Source organism: Raphanus sativus, chromosome 1 (genome assembly GCF_000801105.2).
Source record: "Raphanus sativus cultivar WK10039 chromosome 1, ASM80110v3, whole genome shotgun sequence".
Taxonomy (NCBI): domain Eukaryota; kingdom Viridiplantae; phylum Streptophyta; class Magnoliopsida; order Brassicales; family Brassicaceae; genus Raphanus; species Raphanus sativus.
In genome coordinates this window covers 16518220-16543344 of record NC_079511.1, presented here as the reverse complement: position 1 = coordinate 16543344, position 25125 = coordinate 16518220, and the positions used below count along the sequence as shown (strand labels likewise).

Here is a 25125-nt window from a genome sequence, read left to right as displayed (position 1 = left end):
TAAAGTTCAAACCGAGATAAGGAAAGAAAGTGTACATGATCTTCTTAAGCAACAACAAAGCCTTAATCTTCATGATCTTCTTCTGGAACTATTGTGTCTCCATACTCTAAAAACACAAAGTTCAAAACAATTACTAAAAACTTAACATTCATATTATAAGAAAAGAAGATATAAAGTATAAACGATTTACCTCTTTTAAGCCTGTCCACTTCTTCAATATCAGTAAGTATTTGCGCATTTGAAAGCACTCTTGACTCCATCTTGATATCTTGCTTCAGCCACTGCTCGGTACACATTAGAACCTCAACCATGTAATGTGTAAGACAACGCCTATGTGGTTCAAGAAGCCTTTCACTAGTGCTAAATGCACTCTCCGAGGCAACTGAAGAAACCTGTAAGGCTAACACATCTCGAGCAATGGCAGACAAGATAGGAAACTTAGATGTGTTCTTTCTCCACCATGTGAGTACATCGTACTCCGTTCCAAGCATCAGCTCAGGGGTTTTCACAGATTCTCTAAGGTAAGTTTCCAACTCATCCTTCTTTTCCTTAACCCCTATTTCGCTTAGTTTCTGCTTGTACCTAACATCCATCCTCTTGTAACCCACATAATTGTCAACAAGCTCCATCCTCTCAATCGACTGACTCTGAGCTTGCTCGGATGACTGAGATGCCTGATCTACCGGATCTAAACTGTCTCCATGTCTTACACTGTACTCCTTGAACAAACTTCTCAAGAAAGTGATCAACGACTCCAACATCTCCTTATACTCGATGCTATCTAGCCCATATAACTCCTCAAAGCACATCTTAGTAAGCTCCATTTTATTGCTAGGATCGGACACAGTAGCCACAATTAACATCATGTTAATGTTCTTCACACCACCCCAGTATTTCTCAAACTTCTTCAGCATCTCTGTCGCCTTTAACTTCAGCTCAGGATCATAACTGCTAAAGAGACCTCTTAGATTGGTGGCGATAGTCACTATCTCACCATAACACCTATGCGAATTGGTGAAGTTGAAGCTGAAACCACCAATGTCAAGTTGTAGAAGATCACAAGAAACTGACACAGCTTATCAACCGCATTCCAATCCCTTAGTTGAGGAGGTCCTATCCTTTTGACTCCATTTTCAAGCTCAGAGAAGTGATCATTGTAGAGCTTGTCTTCTGCCTCCATTTTATCGAAAGCCACCTTGAACTTTTGAGCTGTTGTCAACATCAGATAGGTTGAATTACATCTTGTATTGACATCCAATGGTAAACTTCCCCTTGTAATCTTACCGGAGTCAACTTTTAGCTCAAAAGACCTCAACTTGTTAGTATGTGATCTAACATAAGAGATAGCATTACGGATAGCAACCACATTCTGATCTATTTCAGCCATTCCATCTCTAACTATCAAGTTAATGATATGAGCATTACATCTAACGTGTAAAAACTCCCCATCTAACACAAACACCTGATCAGAACCTAATTGAAAGTTACTCTGAAACTTACTCAAAGCTGAACTATTGGCAGTGGCATTATCAACGGTTATGCAAAACACATTTATTATTCTCCAGTCAGACAAGCACTCTAGTAGAACATTTTCTATAGTCTGACCTTTGTGATATGTGATGTGTTTGAACCCTATGATCAGCTTCTTTAACCGCCAAAAAGAATCAATGTAGTGCACTGTAATGACCATATAACTTGCACCTGTATTCATTGAACAGTAAGAACCCCGTGATCAGCTTTCTAATATGTATAAAAGAATCAAATTATGTCTGAGATTACATGTAGTTGGAGAGACCCATATATCTGTTGTCAGAGAAACACGTTGATTGCTACACAAGAACCATTTCTTGAGTGAAGCTTTCCTTTCGACACACATCTTGATAATATCTTTCCTCGCAGTTCTTCTTGAATGAGGAATGTATCCCAAGTTTGCCTACAAACATAGAAAATATAAGACATTAGTTACAATTAAACATAAAGTAAGAGAAGACTTTTGTTACACTCAACTAACCTTGATACAAAAATGTCTCCATGCTACATTTTCAACAAATGATAATGGTAGTTGTCCTAAGATGACCATCTTATTTGTCGCTTCCCTCAACTGACTTTCACTCAACTTTGCCTTCTTCAGTTTTCCTTCCGCATCAATGTCTGGGTGCTGATCTTTCTGTCCAGCCGACCAAGCAAGATGGTTCTTGCATTTCTCAAGATGGCTCTTCAGATTTGAGATCCCTAAGCTTGTGAAACACGAAAATGTGTTATGACTGTAGTTGCATACACACTTGTCTCGATCTTTTTGTCCTTGTGTAATGCTGCCAAACTTCGGATCTTGTTGGGAGAATAAACTTCATTTTGCGTGTCGCTCCACTAGCTCTCTCAGTTTCTTTCCTCTTCCCGGTATCTTGTGATTGAATGTTTCCTGCATCATCATTGTTTGGGTTTCTCGGACAACAGATGATGTTGAATCCATCTGCAAAAAGAAAGAAAGCAAAATCAATTCGAGTAGAGATCAAACCAGAAAACAAATAATCAATAAAGCAAACACAAAATCATATATCCCATAACGATTACGAACCAAAATAATAACTGATTTTACTTAATTCAACAAGGAACTTAGGAAGAAGAAGAGCACGAGTCAGAAACAGAGAGAATACCTCAGATTGGATTCTCGAATGATCGGGTGAAGAAGAAGATGGAGAGGCTAAGGATTTATAGTAGCCAGTTTGGGTTTTCTAATTATGATGATCAGTAATCCAGAGAGATTGATTTTGGAAACTAGGGTTCGTCGGCTCAGGCGTGAAAAAAAACGAAGAGACTGTTTCTACTTTGTAAAATGTGTGTATATGTAAATAAATGTATGTATACATGAGATAGGACTTAATAGGCTCGATATTTCGGTTCATTCGGTTGGACTGCGGTTTGAAACCGATCCGGCCCATAAATGAAATGTTTGGGCTATAAAGTCCAATGGGTATGTTTCTTGGGTCTGTTACCGATCCAAAACCGTTAGTTCGGTTCGGTATGCACTTTGGACTTTTGTTTCAGTATAATACGCCCAGACTTAGCGCTAATAGTGGCCTTTTTAAACTATTTTTGATGATATTTTATTTTTCATTTTAATTGAGTTTTTAGTAAATATGTTTTAATGATATTTTATTTTTTTCATTCTATAATAAAATAAAAATATATTTATTTTATAAATATAATAATTTTTTTTGTTTGTCATTCTATTGTTAGATAAATAATAAATCGATTAAAACTACAATTAAATTTCAAACTTTCAATTTAAAAAGAAATAAAATTATAACTTTTTTCTTTTTAACATCAAATATCTATTATATTACTTAGACTTGAGACTTGAGATTTTATGTAACTTTTAACCTGAAGAAAAGACATTCACAATATGTAGTTCAGAAAATGTAAAACGAAATCATAATTTGTGATTTATATAATTCTCATAGGAAAATAATGAGCTAAAATGTGTTCAGTGTAATTATTGTATACCACACTTGTTCGCCCAGACGACTGAAAGGTACCCAATAAATTAAGAGTTCTATGGTGAAGCGAATCAGAGATCTAAAGAGCTCGAATGGTTCCTAAGATCACATCAATGGCGGTGGCTAGACCTCTCTGCTCAATCTCTTGCTTATTCCTCTCCTTCTCCCTCGTCTCGCTTCTCTTCTTCTACTTCTTCTTCTCAAACTCCTTACTATTCACCCCAGACCTAAGAATCTCACAGTCACAGGATACCTTCCAAACCGGGATCAATGTCTTCGTAGCCGAGCTTCCGAGATCCCTAAATTACGGTCTCCTCGACAAGTACTGGTCCTCCTCTTCTCCAGATTCACGCATACCCAGCGACCCGGATCACCCGACCCGGAAACCCAATCAACCCAAACCCGGTAAATACCCGCCGTACCCTGAGAACCCTCTGATCAAGCAGTACAGCGCTGAGTACTGGATCATGGGAGACCTCGAGACCCCACCGGAGAAACGAATCGGATCTTTCGCGAAACGGGTCTTCAGCGAATCCGAAGCTGATGTGGTCTTCGTGCCCTTCTTCGCCACGCTAAGCGCGGAGATGGAGCTTGGTAATGGCAAAGGTTCCTCCTTTAGGAAGAGATCTGGAAACGAAGATTATCAGAGGCAGAGACAAGTTCTCGACTTTTTGAACAACACCCAAGCTTGGAAGCGATCCGGTGGGCGTGATCACGTTTTTGTTCTTACCGGTACCAACAAATCTTGATCTCATTACAAAAAAAAAAAAAAAAGAAAACTATAAGATTTGAATCTTGCCACGTGGGGTATCTCTAGATCTTTCTGTTGGATGTATTTTGGTTCAGGTTAGTTTAAATGTTGAAGCGTTCTTTGGCAGACCCTGTTGCAATGTGGCATGTTCGTGAGGAGATTGCTCTCTCTATCCTACTTGTGGTGGATTTCGGAGGATGGTTCAGGCAAGATTCCAAGTCTTTCAACCGTACTACTAGTAGCGGCTTCCCTGAGAGGATTGAGCATACCCAAGTCTCTGTCATTAAGGATGTCATTGTTCCATACACCCATCTTCTTCCTCGCCTTGATTTGTCTCGCAACCAGAGACAACGTCACACTCTTCTTTATTTCAAAGGCGCTAAGCACCGACATCGGGTATATGTTTTATTCATGTCTTCATAGCAAATGGTCAGTCCTCTTTAGCAATCTGTATATGTTTTAATTGACAGGGAGGGTTGATTAGAGAAAAGCTATGGGACTTGCTGGTGGATGAACACGACATTGTCATGGAAGAAGGTTTCCCTAACGCAACGGGAAGAGAACAGTCGATAAGAGGGATGAGAAACTCAGAGTTCTGCCTGCATCCAGCAGGTGACACTCCCACTTCATGCCGTCTCTTTGACGCCATACAAAGCCTATGCATCCCTGTGATTGTCAGCGACAACATTGAGCTCCCCTTTGAAGGAATCCTAGATTATGCAGAATTCTCGGTCTTTGTCTCTGTAAGTGATGCGTTAACACCTAAATGGTTGGCTAATCATCTCAGAAGCTTCTCCCAAAGAGACAAGGAAACATTTAGAAGTAGAATGGCAAAGGTGCAGTCGGTTTTTGCCTATGATAATGGCCAAGCGGATGGGATTGGACCGATTCAACCTGATGGTGCGGTGAATCACATATGGAAGAAGGTTCAGCAGAAGGTGCCAATGGTTAAGGAAGCAGTGATTAGGGAGAGGAGAAAACCAGTTGGTACTTCTGTCCCTCTTCGCTGTCAATGTATCTGAATTGTCCAACCAAACCCAATTTTTTTGTTTTCTTTTTTGGTTTTTTTTGGTTCACGAACATTGTTTTGTCCTATTCAGTGTAAAATACAATACCATAATGATTTGACAAACAAATGTAACAGTTATAATTTCTTTGAGGTGCTGTTCGTTTGCTCACCTGGGTGATCCATCTGGGTGAAGATGCAAGTTGATGTTCGTTTTGTACATTAAAATGCTACATCCAGATGGATCACCCAACTGCATTTATGAAAACTCATCTCAAATTCTCATTCAAATGAGGATGAGTCTTCACGGAGCATCTGGGTGAAGGTGAGTCTTCACCAAAAATTTGATATTTTTTTTGTCAAAACAAAAAAAATTCTCGCCAAACCCAAAAACGCAATTTCTCGCCGAAAAATGCAATTTCTCAGCAAAACTAAAATCGCAATTTCCCGTCAAAACTGGAAAACACACAATTTTTCGTCAAAACCGGAAATAAACAATTTCCCGCCAAAACCGTAAAAACGTAATTTCCCGCCAAAACCGAAAGACGAAATTTCTCGTGAAAACCGGAAAAACGCAATTTCTGGCCAAAGCCGCGAAAACGCAATGTCCCGCTAAAACCGGTAAAACGCAATTTCTCGCCGAAAAACGTAATTTCCGGCAAACCGAAAATGCAATTTCCCGTCAAAACTCGAAAAACACAATTTCTCGTCAAAACCGAGAAAATACAATTTCCCGCCAAAAATTTAGAAACAAGTCTATTTTAATTATTTTAGTAACAAGTTCATCTTGATGTAAATGTAAGTTGAAAAAAACAAACAAACATAGTTGCATTCAGATGATTCATCTGGATGGATAAACGAAATGCAGAGACGAACAACATCTAGGTGGAGAATCTGGATAAGACATCTAGATGGACCATCTGGATGCATCTTTCAGATGTACAAACGAACAGGGCCTGAGTATTTTTTTATAAGGTAACAATTAACCAATTTTAAACTTCCAAAATATTCACTGTGTTTCTTTCTTTCTTATAACAAAAACAATACTTAATAAAAATAAGTGTCATTAAAACAATAAAACTAACCGTTTCTCTCTCGCAAGCGACACCGAAGGCGAAAAACACAACCGTTTCTCTGCAACAATCTCCGGCCGGCGCCGGCTCCGGCGTCGGTCCGTACTCTTGTTATATTTTTGTTTTTATTCTATCTAAAGCTTTTAGTTTAAACAAATTAATTGTCGTCGCGTAGTTATCAAATCAAGCGACGTGATCTATCGTCACACCATCTCTCGTCTTCCTGTTGCCGTCGCGTAATGTCTTCGTCATGGGCAAACAGTTTTCTGTTTCTCCATTGGTTCGTTGGGCAGTTAAGAGATTTGAGACGTTTTGACGAGTCCGTTTCCTCCCTAATAGGTGAGTCTATTATCTCCATTATTGTTGAGTGCAATCTCCCAACAAACAAAACATGGTGGTTTTGTATTGTCGGTGTATTTCCATGGCTTGTTAGTCATGGTGGTTTATTCCATCCAAAAAATTCTTTGAAAGGATTACTAGTTCTATGGAACAAAAAAAGGAATCTTAAACCACCATGGCCATGGAGAAGATTGTGTACGTCATGTTATTTTGACAAATGGAGGATGGTGGCTCCATTAATTCAAAGAGATGCGTTTCATCTCTATTTGACAACAAAAGGGGATACAGCATGTTCATGTGAAGACGTGAAGTGGGAGACAATGGAGTTAAGTGCTTATCATCATTGTCAGTTTGAGGGATTATTTATGATATGGATAGAGACTACAACAAATCATGTTATCTCCTGGAGCGGGAGTGTATGGAATGGGCAACGATGTAACAGATGGATCGTGCCTCTTGATCTATTAAATGATAAAAGGCGTTGGATCACAATAAATGACAGCCGAACACAAGATCATATAAGACCGAGAACAAAAATAGATAAAGTTAGCGAATCAGTCTATCCTGCAAAAGAGTTAGGAAGCATCGTGTTATTACTTTTCTATTATGTTTTGCTTAAAAATGTATTTGTTGTATGTTTGGATTCATGTATTCTTTTTAACCTCTTTTGATAATAATAAGATAAGATGTTATAAAAAAAAACAAAAACAATACTTATACAAATATAACTGACACTTGTTTTTTTCAGTAACAGACTTCAACATGCTTGAATCTCCCATTGGATAAATGTAATGGAGAACAAAAAGGAGCAGAGACAATCCAAACGCTAAAATCCACCCCCAGAAACTTTGCTAAAAAGCTGCACAATAACAGGGTGAATAACAACTGGACCTGTCTCTATTTACAAATATCAAATGAAAGAATCATAAATACGAGATTTGATTTTCTTTTTCTTTTTTGAGTATGATAATCAAATAATAATAGCTTTTTAATGTTTTTTCAAGCTTTGTCCCTTCTTCAAGAGTCACACTCCTTAGGTTGAACACACCATTGGTCAGGGACGCATAAGAAATGAGTCTTCATGAATTTCCTGAACCTCGTCTTGTAATCAATAGGGCTGATCACTGTCGGCTGCACATTCTTTGGAACCACCAAAGACGATTTCACCCACGTCTCTAACTGCTTGTCCCATGTGTATTGCCTCAAGTAGTCTATTATCCCACACACTAGCTCATGACTCTCATCATCTACTCCAACCAGCAACGAGTAGTCCATCACGTTTATACTCTGTTCACCATTTATAAAATAAGTGGGTTGTTGATATAAACTGAACACATGTTATTAAAGAAGAAGAAAAAAAAAGGAACTCACGGTTAGGAAGGCTGTGTCGTTGTAAACCGCTCGTTGGAGATTTTGCTTTGATGTTTTGCTAACGTAAAGCGGGGATTTGTTCATGTCGTTGACAAAGTTCTGATCCAACAGAACATCTTCCCCGCCATTAGCAGAAGTAGCCGTAAACCGAGCGTGTAGAGCGCCTTTGAGATCGTATTGGCGAGTAATGTTTCTGCCAAAACTGAGATTCTCCATTACCATCAGGTCGTGCCTTGTCTCTTTCCCGCTCTTCGGCTGCCTTACAGTTACCTGCGATCAAAGAAAGATCCTTCAACTTTCCTATCCTAACGACTAAATGGTTAAGAGATGATGATTCTAGAGACATTATTACCTGATAGATCCCAAGAACTTTGGCAAGACAAGTCTGGTTGCCTAGATCATACGAATCCTTCATGTACTTGAAATATTCCGGAGCAAACGTCACAAACGATTCGTACTCTGTCTTCTTGATCTCTTTTACAATGAACCTATCATCCAAAGTCTTAGCGAACACTGATTTGCTCTTCCCGCCCTTGGCATCCCACGGCTTACAACGGCTAAGCGAGGCAATATAGTCAAGCTCTGAGGAGCAACAACGCTTTCTGAGGTCGCGGAAATCATCAGCATATAGGCACACAATAGAGTATTTGGGTTTCCCAACTGATTTGAGTGATCCAAAATTAACAAAGACCTCTGGAGGTGGTGGTATCTCCAACCGACTCGTACTCTCACTCGAATAACGAGAAACCTCACGGTCAACAGTCTGCTTAGAATCTTGATCTTTATCCAGGAACCCTTCAAGAGATCCGTGTATGCACCTTGAAAGAGGCAATCTGTTATCCGCATTGCTCAGTTGGGCAAGCGCGCAAGCTATTAGGCTCGACACCTCGTCTTCATAGTCTGACACGATGAAATCTTCGTCCCTCAAAGAGATCCGCAGCCGAGAACCTTCCTCAGTGATTATTTGGTTCACCGCATGTAGGTTTTCTTGGGTGAATTCGTTGACATACTCAAATTTCAACAAGTATTCCTTCTCCACATCGATAATAGGCTTTGATCGTAGATCTTCAAAAGGCAACCAGAACCATTCATCCCAGCAGCTTAAAACGTGTGACCCATTAGAGGCAGCAACCTTCCCATCCGGTGGATCTCCACTATCTGGAATTAATTCTTCTTCATTGGCTGAAAGTATATTAACAGCCAAGTGAGTGTCAAAATGATCATTGGTGGGAGAGGTTGTATCAGGCCCGGGGCTGGACAGAGTTTGCACTTCAGATTCTTCCATCTGATCATTGTCCCCAACAATTGGAATTTCCTTGCCTTCAACAACTGGTTCGCCCATGCCTTCATTGCTACCAGAATCAGAAACTTTGTCCTTATTTTCATATCTTGTCAATCCACCCTCAAGATTGGTCTCCACACCTTCCTCATTTATATTCTTCTCACCACTTGAAGGTAGCAAACGATTAGATGAACGCAGCGACTGCAACCGGTAGTTCCAGGTGAGAGCTTGGAACAAAAGTTCCCACCTCATGCGGTTTAAGCGGAGCAGTTTGTGGGAAACATCATCTATGGTTTTAGCATTCTCAAAAGAAATCCTGATGTTTTCCTATTTTTAGGCAATAATGTCCACGAAATGGAAGAAAGGATATTAGTACAAAGACATCGTATACTGAATGCAGTTGTTGCAATGCTAACCTCAAATAGGCGGCGCTCGTGAGTCAGCAACTCGTCGACGTTAGACAACAATTTTAGTGCACATTGGTAGCTGAGATCTGAGTTTGTGAACTGTGATCTTAGTCTCTTCAGAAAACTAGTAGCCTCCTCAAACAAGGAGATACCTTTAGTGAATACCTGAACAGGTAAAGAGAAACAATCAGCAAAAATCACTTGAGCAATTAAAGGTCAGCCCTCGCCCCAAGCAAGAGATAATATTTGTTGCTAACACCATGCATACGAAAATACAGGTGCAGTACTGTTACACTCAGAAAATAAACTTACTCCACGGAATTCTTTTTCAAGCCAACCCACTTTTATAAAAATACTAGGCTCCAGCATCATGGGTGGCAGAGACACTGTGTAAGATGTGACTTGGGAGTAACTGAGCATAGCCACCATGGAGCCTAACCTGCAGGTTGTATACAAGTTGTAAGGTATATCATATATTACTAGAGACAACAATGGCTCTCAAACCATCATCCATGTTTTTTTTACGTCTCAAGCATATGTGATGCTTCAGGTAGAGTAAAAACATACCCAAAGAAGTGAAGGAAGTCCCTGTCGAAAGAGTGCCCACAGCTACACAATCTGTTCAGAAAGGTTTGCTGAGTAAAGCTGAGCTCCAAGAATTTTCCGAATGACAAGCTACGAGCAGCAGTTGATATAAGCACTCGTTTGGTAGATTTCCGGGTCCCATTCTTTGTCTTACACTTCCCACAACGACTCCACATCCAGATTTTTCCTTTGGCCTCACCAGGCAAACATTTTGCTACAGAAATTCGCTTGATTTGGATTGTTAGTTGCTTGTTTTGATGAGCATAATAGTAAAGATGTGCTTCCGGAACTTCCCCGCACGTCTGGCACAGGCTTCTCTGCATCATAAACAGCCGCCTTAGAAAAAAGCTAATCATAAAATGTTGTAGCGCCATCTCTAACTTTGACCTTCTTAACATAAGTAGCACATAAACATTTAAAAATTGATACAGAACAAGAGTAAAACCTGACTGAACATATCTCGCAGGAATCTATCCAAGCGAACATCAAAGTGCTTGTAAAACTTTATGTGCGAAAAATGACTTTGGTCACACATCATCCCTCTGGAAGCATTCCTCTTTGACACTAAAACCAATATACTCTGAGACTCCAAGGTGGTCTCGATATCATTCTCCGTTGGCGACCTCTCTCCATCATCTGAATTCGTGCTTACTACCGGGAGCCCAGGGTCGTCAAGTAACAAAGGTGTTTCATCCTTTTCTGTAGTATCTTCCGCAGGAAGGCTGATATTCGAAACATCTGTATCCACAGTAACTGGAACTGATTCCGAGTTTTCAGCTTTGCCAAAATATTTACTTAGCTTGGCGTGTAAAGAGGAAAAGCCAGTAAAAATAACCGGATTATATGGCTCGTGAGAGAAGACATGATCTTCACCAGCATCCCAGTTTTCAGCTTTCTCACCATCTGATTCCCCATTGATCTGAATAGATCGTACATCGAATCCAGGAATATCAATTGCTTCAAAGGCAGATTTTCCAGGAGAAGGAGATAGTGGAACTTTTTCTGTTTCTGCAACACATGATGATGTAGATTCCTTTGTCAAGATGGTTGAGAACATCGTCTGCCGATCAGCGAGAAAGAAAGCCTCCAACATTAGATGATATGCCAAGTTAAATGAATGTTGTACTACTTCTTTGACCTTTTTCAACCTATCACTGTGGCTTCCTTTAAGTAAAATCTGTCAAAATTATCATAATGTCAGAAATCAGATAATCAGGGGTACACTGCATATCAAAAAATTCATATTTTGAAAGACATAATCAGTTGATGTTACAGGAATAAAACTTTATCAAGTGGAAACTACCACACGATTATGTGATGTATTGATGCGTTACTCAAGTAAAGATACCAAGCAGTATTAGTGACATCAATCAAGCACTCACCGTGCAGCCAAGGCGGGTAGGACAACCTTCTAAGAACATAAGCGTTTTAGTTGGCTTCTTCTCAGCTTCACCCACAGCATTAAGCTCCTCCACGATTTTCTCAATGCGAAAGGAATCACAGTGCTTTAACTCCTGGTGGCTAGACAGAGAGTCCAATGGAATGATAGGTGAACCAATGCATTTAGATATTCTCTCTAGACGGTGGAGCTTCATGTCAAGCACCAGTGTAACCTTTTTAACAATAGCCAATTGGATTTCACGTGAAACAGATTTTTCCACCAGCATAACGTTAGGCTCCAACGCATCTATGATATCAACAACAGGCTTCACGTAGTCTTTGTCCTGTTGCCATAAAAAACAAACAAAAAAAATAAAATAAAGAAGTTACCAAATGAAAGCTTTCAAAATGGTGATTGCCAATGCCAAGTTGCTGACCTCATTCATTGACTGGAGAGAAGAAAACCCACTTAATGGCTGGCCCAGTACTCCTTGGACTAACATTATTTTAGGATGTTCATAATTAGTTGCCATTTGTTTAAGAGCGGCATGTTTTTTGAAAACCAGGCCTTTGAAAACTTCACTGCAGGGATGAACAATAGAGTACATTAGAGGGAAACTGAATGATAAAAACTCATTTGCAGTCTTTATGAAATGCAACAGTGAGATATTCTTTTCAGAATCTTCCTAGCGAAATTAAAAAAATGGAAAGTGTAAGCAAACAATGTGATACCTGTCATAGCAAGAACCAGTTGCTATGCATTTGACTTTGATGTACTCAGCGGGATCAACTGGTTTGCCATCAATAACTGGCTTCAAAAGTGAAGCAGCCTCCCAGCATAACCTAGCAACAATCTCACTCCAATTTTCACCGTCTTCCTTAATAAGTTGACTCACCACGAAGTTAAACTTTGATTTTGCCACCTCAAGCATTGCTCTTCGACTTTCTTCATTAGGCTTTATCTTTCTACTACTTTCATCTTCAGATTTGTTTAACTTAGAGCCATCACAGCATTCATCATTTTCTTCTAGTTCTTCGTCTTCTAGTTCGTCTGCCGGGTCTTGAGGCTCCGGGGGTTCCCAGATGGGGGCATCAATTTCAGCACTATCATCATCATCATCATCTTCAAAATCAGAAAGGGACTGCTTTTCTTTTGATTTTTTACCCAATATATCAATGTCCCTTAGAATATCACTGGGCATGCTCTTGGACTTGCGCTCTAAGGTACATTGGCGATCTACCTTCTTCTCCTTTTGTGGGGAGTCCACATCATCTTGACTTGAACATTCATCTTCATTACCCCTCCTGGCATATATGGCAAAAGTAAATCAATAAATCTTTTGACTGTTTAACAGCATAAACCAAGTCTAAAATAAAAATCATTTCAGCCTCTAACCTTTCATAAGAGTTTCCATCAACCGAACACTCGCCTGGTGAGAGAGATAATGATTAGAAAAAGGGGTTTTCGGATGATATTAGGAGAAAAGAAAAATAAATGAAAATACCAGAGAGAGAGCGTTCACTGTCCGAGAAAGAGTTAGTGGTCGTCATCAACGGAGTCTCTAACAAAGTCTACTTTTGATGATGATCTCAGAAGATATTTGTTATCATTCTCCGATGTACCAAGGGGGATCTGAATACTACAGACACCTACTTGATTTCAAAAAATAAGAAGAAGCGTCAATAATAAAATCTGATAGATATCTCTTTAATCATCGACCGACGGAGACTTATGAGATCGAGCATGCCCGTAATTAAAAAAAAAAATCCGCGAAGATCTAGAGATTTACAAAAAAGGAAAATAAAAATCAATTTCAGATTTCGAATTTCTGTGAACAACTGTACTGCCGAGTTAATGAAGACAATCATTCCCCCCTCCCCCTCCAACCCGAATCTAAAACCGGGTTCAACAGTCAAACCAGATTTCAAAACTTTGGCGAAGATCTACGGATTTATTATTATTATTATTATCATTTAAAAGAAAATAATCCATTCAGATTTTGAATTTTTGGGAACAAACTGTCCTGGCGAAATAACGAAGAAGAGGATGTGAAATCATTTTTGCGTTTTTTTTTCTTTTGAAAACGAGAACGAACGAGTCAAAATCGAACACTCAAATCAAGTTCCAGTTCAACAGGATCGATGATCTTCAGATTCTTCACCAAAGCAACGAAGATGAAGCCGATGAAGTAGAACAAGAAAAGGCAGACAAATCTAAAAGAAAGACTCACCGCTGAAGCAAAAAGAGTTTTCCAGAAAATGTGGGCTTTGAAGAAATTGCTGATTCTTTTCGTACCTTACAGATTCAAACAAAGCGAGACAGAGAGACAAGTTGGTCTTCTTCTTCTTCTTCTTCTTCTTACCCGAAATGAAAGGAGTCCACGAAGAGTTGTCTTAAGCCGGTGGAACGGAGACGAAGCTTGCAGAAAAGAAAGAGAGAATATTTCCTTTATATTCTTACTTTAAGTCACTGGGCTCCACTTCTATATCGATGTGTTTTTTTTTTCATTTCCTAACAAAATAATTAGACCCGTTTTACAGCTAGAAAATAATATTTGTTTTTTAATTTTGACATTTTCTTACTGCTTAATTTCTGGTCTCACCACTTAAATCTGTTTCCATATACATAACACTTCAAATTTAGAAAAATATTGAACCGTAAACATATATTATAATCATAATTTTAATTTCAGAGGGTTGCAATTATTTGTGATATTTTCGGTTATTTTTATCTAGAACTCGTATTAAATCAATTACATGCTTATTATATCCTAATATGGTTATTTAAATTACTTGTGAACTCTACAATTTTATAGAATGCAAAACACTCGGATTTGATTTTTGAGTTTGAAGTTATACATTTTTATTTTCTGAATATTTTGCATTCTATAACTAAAAACATGTGACATGTAAGAATACAACAAATTAATTTTATTGCTACTAATAATAATGAAAATCAACAAGCGTGCACAATTTTTCCTTTTTATTAATTGATTGACTGACTTTAGTCAGTGGTATATCATTATTAATAAAATATAGTTTCAAACGAACATTTAATTTTTCAGATGAATTTTAATTTTTCTGTGGATATCTAATATATTAAAATAATTTATATTTCCAGCGTGTAATCAAATCATATGACATATTATGTGAAATAAGTTATAATTCTGAAAGTATATACAGCTATTTACAAGATAATAGATAGGGAAAAATATTTTATAAGTCATACAAATAACAAATAAACACCGAAATTTTATGAATGTATCGGAAATTGATTATTAATATTCAAAAAAGTAAACAAAATTCAAAACGATACAAAATAATTATAATTGAAGAAAATAAATGGTTTATATAACACAAAAAGTTTGTGAGAAGCTCACGTGCAAAAATATAACATATACATTACATATATATATATATATATATATATATATATATATATATATATATATATCGATTGTAATCATATTATATATATATATCGATTGTAATCATATTATATGTTTTAGAATTAAATGAGTTTTGAATGTGATCATAATTTTAAATTTCTAGTGTATTATATAGGTTCACTATATTTATTTGGTGTTTAAACTGCAAAGGAGTATAAATAATTCTCTAGTTATACATAAAACATAAGTTTGTTAAATCCTAATTTTGTTTTCCATTTTTCAAACATATGGTTAATTTAATTAACATAAAATATGGGATGTTTAGTCGGATTTGAGTTTGCAACATATTTTGTATAAGTATTTTGCGTTCTATGGAAAACACACATGGCATACAAATAATAAGAGTGGATGATTTGTTAGTTTTTATTCAACTATTTAATTGTTTTTTCCAGTTATATGTTATTTATATTTATAAAGTTATATTTGTATTGATAAATTGACGCTTTTCCTTTTAATTTCACCATACTTTTTTTTTGTCAACTTTGGATTTTATTAAATCCATAACTGAGGCCCAATAGATACAAGTGAAACCAGTTTTTACAAACATGACCCAAGTAAATACTAAAATATTAAACTAAGCCCAGAAAAGAGATGTTTGCAGTTTGCGTGTCTCCACGTGCCTAATTTCCAGAGACATTAAGTACTTGTGCGCCGTTCCACGTGTCCTTCATGCACATCTCCTTCGTCCGACGGATTTCACTGTCGTAGTCTTCCCGGATTATTTCCGCCTCCGTCTGTCACCACCGTCGTAGAAAATTAGGTCTCTCTTAATTTCACTTATAATCTTCTTTCTCCTTCAACCGCTGAATCTAATGGACTCCAAACCACATCGCCAGAGGTGAAAGCACAGCGAAGAACTTGAGATAATTAAAAACAGATCCTTTGTTGGAACACTTTCACAACTGGAAAGTTCCATCTCTACTGAACCTGTTCGTAATCAACCAAGTTATCTCGATAAACTTAATTCAAACATTCATCAAGGTTACTTTGCATAAACCCATTAAGGAAGCAAAGATTGACACCAATCTGAATAGAGAATCAAGAATAACCGGCAAAGGGAAGAAACCATAAATTCAAACGGGATATGAAAATAACTAGAAGAGAAAGAGGGCAGATTAAAACTCCGATTTTGACTCGGAGACGTTTATTTATGCCCAAACTATATCAGAGAAACATAAGAGTCACACGCATCTCTGATTTGATTGGACTTTACACATCAAAATCGCCTATGCGAAAGTGAAAAGTCGCCTATGCGAAAATGAAAGATCGCCAAAGCGAAACCGAAAATCGATCAGAAGATCGAAAGGTATTTTACAAACAAAGATCTGATCCATTGATCAGAAATCAAAATAAGGGTTTTCTCATATCTCTCTCCGTAAAAGATAGATGTGAGAGAACGGAGAAGAGAGAGAAACCCCATGGACGGGGGTTAATTGTCCCCACGTGGAAATCTACTGATAATTTCACCATACTTACTATTGTTTATGGTAGATATCTTTTTCTGTCAGCATTCTAGATATCAAATTTAATAAAATAATATATATTCATATCATGAACTGATATCTCTTATATATTATTTGAAAAGCATTATAATATTTTTGCTATGACATATTTTATCACCAGAATGTTTTCCAAAGTCTATCTAAACATATATTATACTTCTCATTAAACTAATTATAAAAATAATAATTTTAAAAAATTATTATAAAAGATACAAATGATCATAAAATATATTATTAGGAAGTCTTAATTGATAGTCATATATACCATACAAAATAGATAAAAACGATTTTTTAGATTTCTTACCTTAAAATAATTGTAAGTAAATAAACAAGAATGATTGTTTTAATTTATGTAATTTCACCAATTTGATTGTATATGTAATAATGGTTTGTTAATAATTAATCTATATTTATTATTTTATCATATATTATTATGTAAAAACGTAAATAATAGTACGTAAAAATAATTTGTATAATAATGTTCATCCAAGTCTTAAACTAGTATTCTATATATTTGAAATAGTTTCTAAAAATGTAAGTATATATATTAAAACTACAAATAATTAACAAATAATGTTTATATATATTAAAAATGTTAGATATATTAATTAAGTTCTATATGTTTATTTATTTATTTATTTTTAGTCGACATAACTTAGTTTGTAATAGAAAAATGATAGTCATCTACATTAACAATACACCACGAAATAGTCACACATCTAGATAAAAATAATGCATTAAAAACATCAAAACTATTATAATCACATGACAACATCCATAAACTAATATGCTATGATATGTGTTATGTTGATGAACTAATATGTGTATTTTGTTAACATCGAAAATATAATTTTCTTTTGGTCAACATAAATATAATTTTAAGTTTTCTTAAAATGTGTCGGGTTGGGAATTTGGTATCATCCAATGAAAATTACTTTGAAAAAAGGAACATAATACATATCCAGTGATAAGAAAATAACAAACATATATCAATCATTTAAAATGCAATATTGAACATTAAATAACATGCTAAACATGCTAAAATATATTAAACATCATGGGAAATCACTGGTTACAAATCCAATACACTTTTATTGTTATCAAAATTATTTAAATGGTCTTAAGAACATAGCACTATTCATGAATGATTTATGTTATTCGTATAGTTTTTGTAGTTTTAAATATATTATTGTTATCTACATGTGTGGTCATGTAGTGACGTATTAGCGTTCATGTAGTTATGTAATGACGTACTATCGTTCATGTAGTTAGTAATCATTTTTCATTTTGTAATTATTGATTTTATAAGCTTTTTAATCAGCTATTAATATTTAGGTTTTTTAGTTGTTATATTAATCAATAATTTAACAAAATATACAAATATTAAATTACTGTAAGAAATTTATTATTATTATTTATTCCTTAAAAATTATTTGGAAATTAATAAATAATTCTGAAAACATAAAGAACAAAAACTAAAAGTGTCCAAAAACACTTACTACATGATGATGGAAAACGTTTTTAAGAAAGACAAAAATTAGTCAAAACTAGTCAGAAGTTCACGTGAAAAGAAACGTTAACATACATAACATGTATGTCAGTTTATATAATATATACGTTATTTTTGAATGGCTATGATTTTCAATCAATTCAACTTGCCTTGTGAGTACCGAAGACTCTTACGGCTGATAGGAACTTGTACTTTTCTTCAATAAAAACATAAAAAATCTCCAATATGTCACCACACTAATTACTTTAAAGTTGCAAGTAGAAAAATTATACTTCTCTTGCCGTCAATAATAATTTTTCACCTTGTAACTTATAACTTAGACTACTCCAAATATATTTATTCTCAGTTAACTTATCAAAATAGTAAGTTACGGTGTTTTCCTTTCTTTTCTTTATTATAAATATCACCGCAACCTCACTCCTTCGATTGGCCATATTTTTATAACATTAATTAGATTTTGCTTCCTCTTCTCCTCACACTTCTCTTGGGTATGCTTTCTTCGGTTTCACTAAACTTCTCATCTCTTCATTATCCAATTCTTCTCTCCTAGACATATTTTCTCATGTTTTGAAACAAGTCTTCATTTCTTAAAAAAAATTCCACATCCCACAAATGAACCGCTTTTGAAAAAAAAATAAAACAAGTAATTATCCCAATGCATTGTTCATTCTTCTAATCTTTCTTTTAATCCAATCATATCTAAATTATTCATTGTGAATATTTTCAAATAAATCAATCATTATCATATAATATTAATATTTCAGCTTTTAACTCCATCCTTCTACTGTCATTTAACTTGGTCCTTAGTTTTAAGGGTTGTAATTGAATTAAATGAAAGACAATAAACATCCCCAAGATGAAGATAATCTCTTCAAAATCTTTGGCATATCCTTCTTTATCTTTCATTGTGTCATCTTGAAATGTGAGTCATATAAATAATTTTCCTTTCTTCCTTTTTACTTTCAAATCCCTTATAGCGTTATCCGTGTTTTGGACAAGTTTTTAAACCGCAAAATTACCATTTATCCCACATATATTAATTGAGAAGCTTTTTTTAAATGAACCTTGAGTATAGAGATGTCAAACTAGACCGCAACTCGCGTGTTATATCCAAATAGCCCAGTAGGGGGATGGATCTAGACATATATATATATATATATATATAACCATGATGCACAGTGGGTCAACACGCACATACAAAAATAATATCGAGTTCACTATGGGTTGGACTACTTGAACGTTTGTTAGCCACATAACATTTCTAAAACTAAGACTTTTGATGGACTATAAAGATTATGAATAACTTGAGACACGTATAATTTCCTAAATATTTTATTATTTATAAAAAAAACTTTGATATATTTAAAATACAAATGAATATAAATTAATAGAAAAGGCAAGAACAAACAAGACATCTAAGAAATGCATTTAATATTTATAAATATAAATTAGGTTTATGTTTCTTTTAGCAACTATAAAATCTAACTATTATATCAAACACAAAGAAGTGAATATTGTAATCAACTATCTCAACACTTTAATCTTCACTTGCTTTGTATCAGCTGATATAGTAGGTTTGTCGATGGTCTTTGGCTTTTGTATCTCAATTCATTATCTTGAACACAAGTGCTGAATGATAATTAAAACAAATATATATTATATGTAAATAATTCAAATCATATATATAATGAGGGACTTTTCTCTCCATTGAGAGGGTCCACGTCATCAGATTACTCTTATGAGCTCAACAATAATGTAATCCTTCTATCCCATAATTTTTTTCCAACTCTCACCATGTTAGCAGCATTATTTTTGGACAACCATGTCGGCAGCCTTAAGTGATCTTTTCAAGACTCTTACATTTCCGAAACATCTTCGGCCTCTTCCACTTCTACAATATAAAGATCTTCTCCCTTAACAATACATTGTGTATACAAAAATTTAGGATATAAACTGAATAGTTAGATGTATGAGCTTCTAATTTTTGTTCTTTTGTGTATTTTTTGCTAGAGATTGAGAATTAGGTTTTTGTTACAATGTTACAATGTTTTTTCTCGGGTCATTTGAGCATGAAGAAAAAAGAAGGACATATGTGGATCAGTGCCAAAGTGAAAGATAGATAACTGTTTTGAAATTGGAGAGGAGATATAGTGGTTTACTATTGTATTGGTTTTGATTAACTTTTAAAGCTTTAGAGTACATATTCAAAAAGTAAAATCCAAATAGAGCAGATGTTGGCAGCAGTTAAAGTGGGATCTGAATTGCACAAGACTCATGTCTAACAAATCGAGACGCTTCTACAATTTTTTATTTGACAATAAATACTTCTACATTTGCTATCTATTATAATTTTTTCTTAGTTTAGATTTCTTATAGCTAAAATCTGTGATGGATTTATTTGTGTTGTTGCTTTGGAGCTGAATTGAAGACAAGGAAACTAGATATGATTCAGCAAAACACATGATTGTAATTTATGCCACATGAATAGGTAAACATCACGACTTTTTATGTATACTAACTTAGTTCCTAACAGTTTGTGTTTATCTATAGTAGAAATAAATTCCAATTTTGTGTTCATAACTCATTTTAAAGTGACATTCATAACATAATCAATTATAAATTTGTAATGTACTATTGTTACTCAATTTGTAATTGTAAATTCCTTGCAAAATTAAATTTAAACATACAATGGCTTTTTAGGTTGGAATCTGTCTAAACTTTGGTGTTAGAATATTAGATTGTTATAATTATAAAAATAGGCACATAGATCTAGCATGATTCACCATTTTGATGTTCAATTGTTTTCATCTTATAGTTCTTCTTAAGTGACATAAAGCCATCAAACAAAAATAGCATGCAATACATTACATAGCTTCTATACTCTTCTTTCTTATATTAATCTCAGCCGCACTACGCCTATTGTATTCTAAGGTTCCTCCTTTGAATTCATTTACTCTATTTTGTACGTATAATTTGGTGAGGGACAATTTGAAATGATGGTCAGTCCCAGTTTCTATCTATAGTGACTAAACAAACATAAATCTAATTTAATTATTTTTGTAATATCAAGATACAATAAGTAAAACTATTTAAATCTATTTTGTATGTATAATTTGGTGAGGGAAAATTTGAAATGACGGTCAGTCCCAATTTCTATCTATAGTGACTAAGCAAACATAAATATAATTCAAATGTATATTACTCACTAAAGATGATTCTCTGATATCTCTCTTTATCATAAACTTATAACTCTTGTATTTTTTAAGAAAATGCAAAGAGATTTGAGGATTATATTATTTAAAAATTATAATGAAAAATGAAGATACCTACTCTTACGTACCAATGATATCTCAAGTTGCGAGAAAATAAAACAAGAAAAATATCATAAATCATTTTTAAGACACAATAAGTTAAAGAACATTTATTTTTCAATAGTCTTCCTTTACTGTGAGGGAATTGTTCTTTGATGACTGAATATTAGTCTATAATCAATTCACTGAAATTGATATTATATATATTTGATCTTCATAAAGAACATAAAAGTCATTGCATACAGTTCCACAAGATCTCTCATGTATCGCATTTTTTGAACTGCTCTTTCTGAGATATTAGACTATTTGCTATTTTAATTGAAAAAAGAGACAGATATAAGGCACTAAACTGAACTATAGAAGGGCATTAAGTTCAAATATGTTGTAAAAGCAGAAAGTCGTATAGTCTCACCTTCAGCTATGTGAAGAAAATATTTGTTATCAGGTTCGTTCTAATCAGGATCACTCTTGTTGATTAACTAGTTCATAAGCTAACATAATTCTCATATAAAGCTGTAGCATGTACGTTTTTAACATGTTCCAGGCCAACGCTAACACAAACCAAAGTTACATGTTTTATCTATCGGCTAATTAAAATTATACACCCAAAAGAGCAAACAGATTTTGACTTGTTGTTATCAACATGTTAGCTTCTTCATAAGAGAGGAAGGATATACAACCGACTTTAGAAATGTCACAACTTAGATCTTACGGCACAACTGTAGTCAAGAAGTCACCAAAGTAATAAGAGGACATGAATTTAAACTAAAAATAAAAAAATGGAAAGTAACAAATACCAAATATCCAAAAATGTTTCAATTACTACTGATCTTTCATGACTGAACATTTTAGTTATGTAACTGAGTAGTGTTTCGCTGACTCTCGCACAACTGTAGAATGGTTGCCTAATAGTGTTGACTACGTCGCTGGTGAGGGGTGACTCACTCCCAAGTAATGACTAACAAAATTAAGAAGAACTATGAGATGAAAACAATTGAACATCAAAATGGTGAATCATGCTCGATCCATGTGCCTATTTTTATAATTATAACAATCTAATGTTCTAACATCAAAGCTTAGACAGATTCCAACCTAAAAAGCCATTGTATGTTTAAATTTAATTTTGCAAGGAATTTACAATTACAAATTGAGTAACAATAGTACATTACAAATTTATAATTGATTATAAAACTAATCTGTGCGAATATGTGGATAGAGGTACCTAGCGATAAGAATAATGTAATGTACATTTTCTTATGTTCTCTCATTTTTCTATGATTATTTTATTGTTTTTCGAAAATGAAAGTTTTTTAATCTAATGCATATTATTTACAAAATAAAAAGTTGAGATTCATAACATAAAAACTACGTATAATATTTTAACCATCATGAGTGAAGAACCGCAGCCCGCAAAACTGCTTAGCTATGCGGGGCGGCTTAGACATATATATATATATATATATATATATATATATATATATTGTAACTTGTGGTGGGCGAACCCACGCGGGTTGGGAAAAAAGTTGAACCCGCTATGGAGTGGACTACTTGGACGCGGATTGACCCATCTGACATATCTACTTGAGTATAATACTGAGGAGTCAACACCACAACTCTTTTCACAGCCTCTTCTAGATAACCATTTATTTACTAAAAATACTAGGTTAATATCAGCACCTTGCGCGGGACGAACATTCGGTTTACAAATTTTTTAATATATACTATTATTTATTTTTCTTATTTATCATATTATAATATAAAATAATAATAAATATATACTGAATAATTAAGAAGCAAGTAACTATTACATATACTAGAGGTTTTACCGGGCTACGCGCGGTTTGTTTTCTGCTAATTTATGATTTTAATGTTAAACATTTCATCTGTTTTTAAAATGTTCTATATTTTAGAAAAAAAGGTTTCAAAATATTTTTTTCATTGTCAATGAACTCTTATTAGGTTTTAATAGTAAATTGTCAACTTAAAAAATTTGATTATGTTTATTTATTTTTTATAGGTTAAAAATTATGAAAAATATTAAATTACAAAAAAATAATATCATTTATCTTTAATATAATATTTGAAAATTAATCTTCTTTTGTGTTGATACTTATATCATTTATCTAATATAATACTTGAAAAGTTAGAGTGACATGTTTTGAAAGATTATAACTTTTTGTTTGGAGTATCATTAATTTATATCCTATTATATATTTTATATGTAAACACAGTTAAAGTTTCTATTAAATATTTAAGTAATCATGTTTAAATCTTTATTATAATTTAAAATACTCTATAATTTTTAAATTTTAATATTTTGTTATTTTTAGTATGTCATATATTTTTAATACATCATCTGATTTAATTTTAAAATAATAGGTAAATAACCTTCATTTTTCATATACATATATATTTTTTCATAAATATGTAATCATTTTGAATATTTAAATCCTAAATTTTGATGATCAATAAAGATGAATCAATATTATTTAAATTTTGAAGCTATAATTTCTATTCAGAATTACTTTTTTGTAATTATTATTTGTAAGTATTACAGTATTATTAAAAAAGTGATATCTGTAAGAGGTTTCAATATGAATTGAGTCCATGTTTTGATACTACTTTGGATAGTTTATGTGCATTAGACATATGCAGATATTAGTCTGGTATTGTATAGAAAATATATAACTTTGCAATATTGTGTGTATGTTATAGTAAAAACTCATTTCCACTATTATCTAGACTCATAAGTTATATTAAACATCTTAAGATGGAAAGCTCGCCTCCTTTCATCTGGTCAGGTTCAAGTTCCACAAAGGTCAAAATCTAGCCATTGTTTACAATAGAGAGCCCCCTGCATATACTATTGGGAAACCTCTTCCTGGTTCTCATTGGCATTTCTGGAATGTGATGAAACACCACTCTCGTTGTATGAACATTCCCCACCCAATACTCCAGCCATTGCTGTCTCTCTCGAAACTCAATCTATCAAAAAAACAAATGTGTGTGTGTCACTTACGAAAGACTCAAACCTGAAATTACTTTACTACATTGAGGTGAGATTCATACCTGATATAGAAACTGAAGTATGATACTTATAGCTTGGAGGGTTTTTAAATCTCTGCGTCAAAAGAGTTGTAATTGGATAAGAAAGTTAATCTCTTTTCACGATTTGAAATAACAGTAGAGATTTTCAATCAATACGCCATAGAAATCTCAAATTCTTCACAGAGAGGTTCGACCAAAACCCCAAATTTACGAAACTATTTCGAGAAAAATATTTAACCTGACCCCATGGTCGATCAGTCTAGTGGAACGCCTATGAAACCTATGCCCCAGTCAGTTTAAACCATACATGTCCAAGACAAAGCACCGACCATGAATTAGTATATGGAACAGTAAATAAACAAAGTTACAAAAGGTATATGACCAACCACATACAAAAGTACGCCAAACGGAGGACAGAACCAAAAATGTGTGGGGGAAACTAAAACATGTAGGAATATTACCACGTTGTAAAGCATCTTTCTTTATCTAACCTACCTAACTTCTGACCACAAAAATGGAGTTTTGACTGATCTGTAATAGAGTAGAAGATTTGTCTGAAAGAAAACAAAAGAAGAGTCAGTATTTCATGTTTCAAAACAATGAAATAAAGACAT

The 25125-nt window shown here is 34.4% G+C and overlaps 2 protein-coding genes across 4 annotated transcripts; one reads left to right on the top strand and one right to left on the bottom strand.

Annotated features, from left to right (window-relative positions):
* The first annotated feature begins 3473 nt into the window (after positions 1 to 3473).
* LOC108815329 (probable arabinosyltransferase ARAD2) lies at positions 3474 to 5410 on the top strand. The gene is made up of 3 exons (XM_018587968.2): positions 3474 to 4229; positions 4376 to 4644; positions 4719 to 5410. The coding sequence occupies exons 1-3, from the start codon at positions 3590 to 3592 to the stop codon at positions 5268 to 5270; spliced, it is 1461 nt and encodes a 486-aa protein (XP_018443470.1). The 5' UTR covers positions 3474 to 3589; the 3' UTR covers positions 5271 to 5410.
* Positions 5411 to 7490: 2080 nt separating this feature from the next.
* Positions 7491 to 14130, bottom strand: LOC108808016 (putative 1-phosphatidylinositol-3-phosphate 5-kinase FAB1D). Of its 3 annotated transcripts, none has more exons than XM_018580223.2 (13): positions 13988 to 14130; positions 13197 to 13341; positions 13088 to 13121; positions 12424 to 12996; positions 12129 to 12273; positions 11694 to 12035; positions 10757 to 11488; positions 10294 to 10628; positions 10039 to 10165; positions 9736 to 9891; positions 8390 to 9646; positions 8038 to 8307; positions 7491 to 7953 (listed from the first exon to the last, which is right to left on the bottom strand). In XM_018580223.2, exons 2-13 carry the CDS (start codon positions 13240 to 13242, stop codon positions 7684 to 7686), a joined length of 4287 nt encoding a protein of 1428 aa, XP_018435725.1. In that variant the 5' UTR covers positions 13243 to 13341; positions 13988 to 14130; the 3' UTR covers positions 7491 to 7683. The 3 variants fall into 3 exon arrangements, with proteins under 3 accessions (XP_018435725.1, XP_018435735.1, XP_018435730.1); XM_018580233.2 differs by having other exon boundaries at positions 13197 to 13344; positions 13988 to 14115; XM_018580228.2 differs by having other exon boundaries at positions 13923 to 14111.
* Positions 14131 to 25125: the final 10995 nt, after the last annotated feature.

Coding starts and splice junctions, on each gene's coding strand:
- LOC108815329 (XM_018587968.2), top strand. CDS start 3,590: ATGGTTCCTAAGATCACATCAATGGCGGTGGCTAGACCTCTCTGCTCA. Junction 4,230..4,375: donor TCACGTTTTTGTTCTTACCG/GTACCAACAAAT, acceptor GTTCTTTGGCAG/ACCCTGTTGCAATGTGGCAT. Junction 4,645..4,718: donor GCGCTAAGCACCGACATCGG/GTATATGTTTTA, acceptor TTTAATTGACAG/GGAGGGTTGATTAGAGAAAA.
- LOC108808016 (XM_018580223.2), bottom strand. CDS start 13,242: ATGACGACCACTAACTCTTTCTCGGACAGTGAACGCTCTCTCTCTG. Junction 13,122..13,196: donor CAGTGAACGCTCTCTCTCTG/GTATTTTCATTT, acceptor CTCTCTCACCAG/GCGAGTGTTCGGTTGATGGA. Junction 12,274..12,423: donor ACTGGTTCTTGCTATGACAG/GTATCACATTGT, acceptor TCATCCCTGCAG/TGAAGTTTTCAAAGGCCTGG.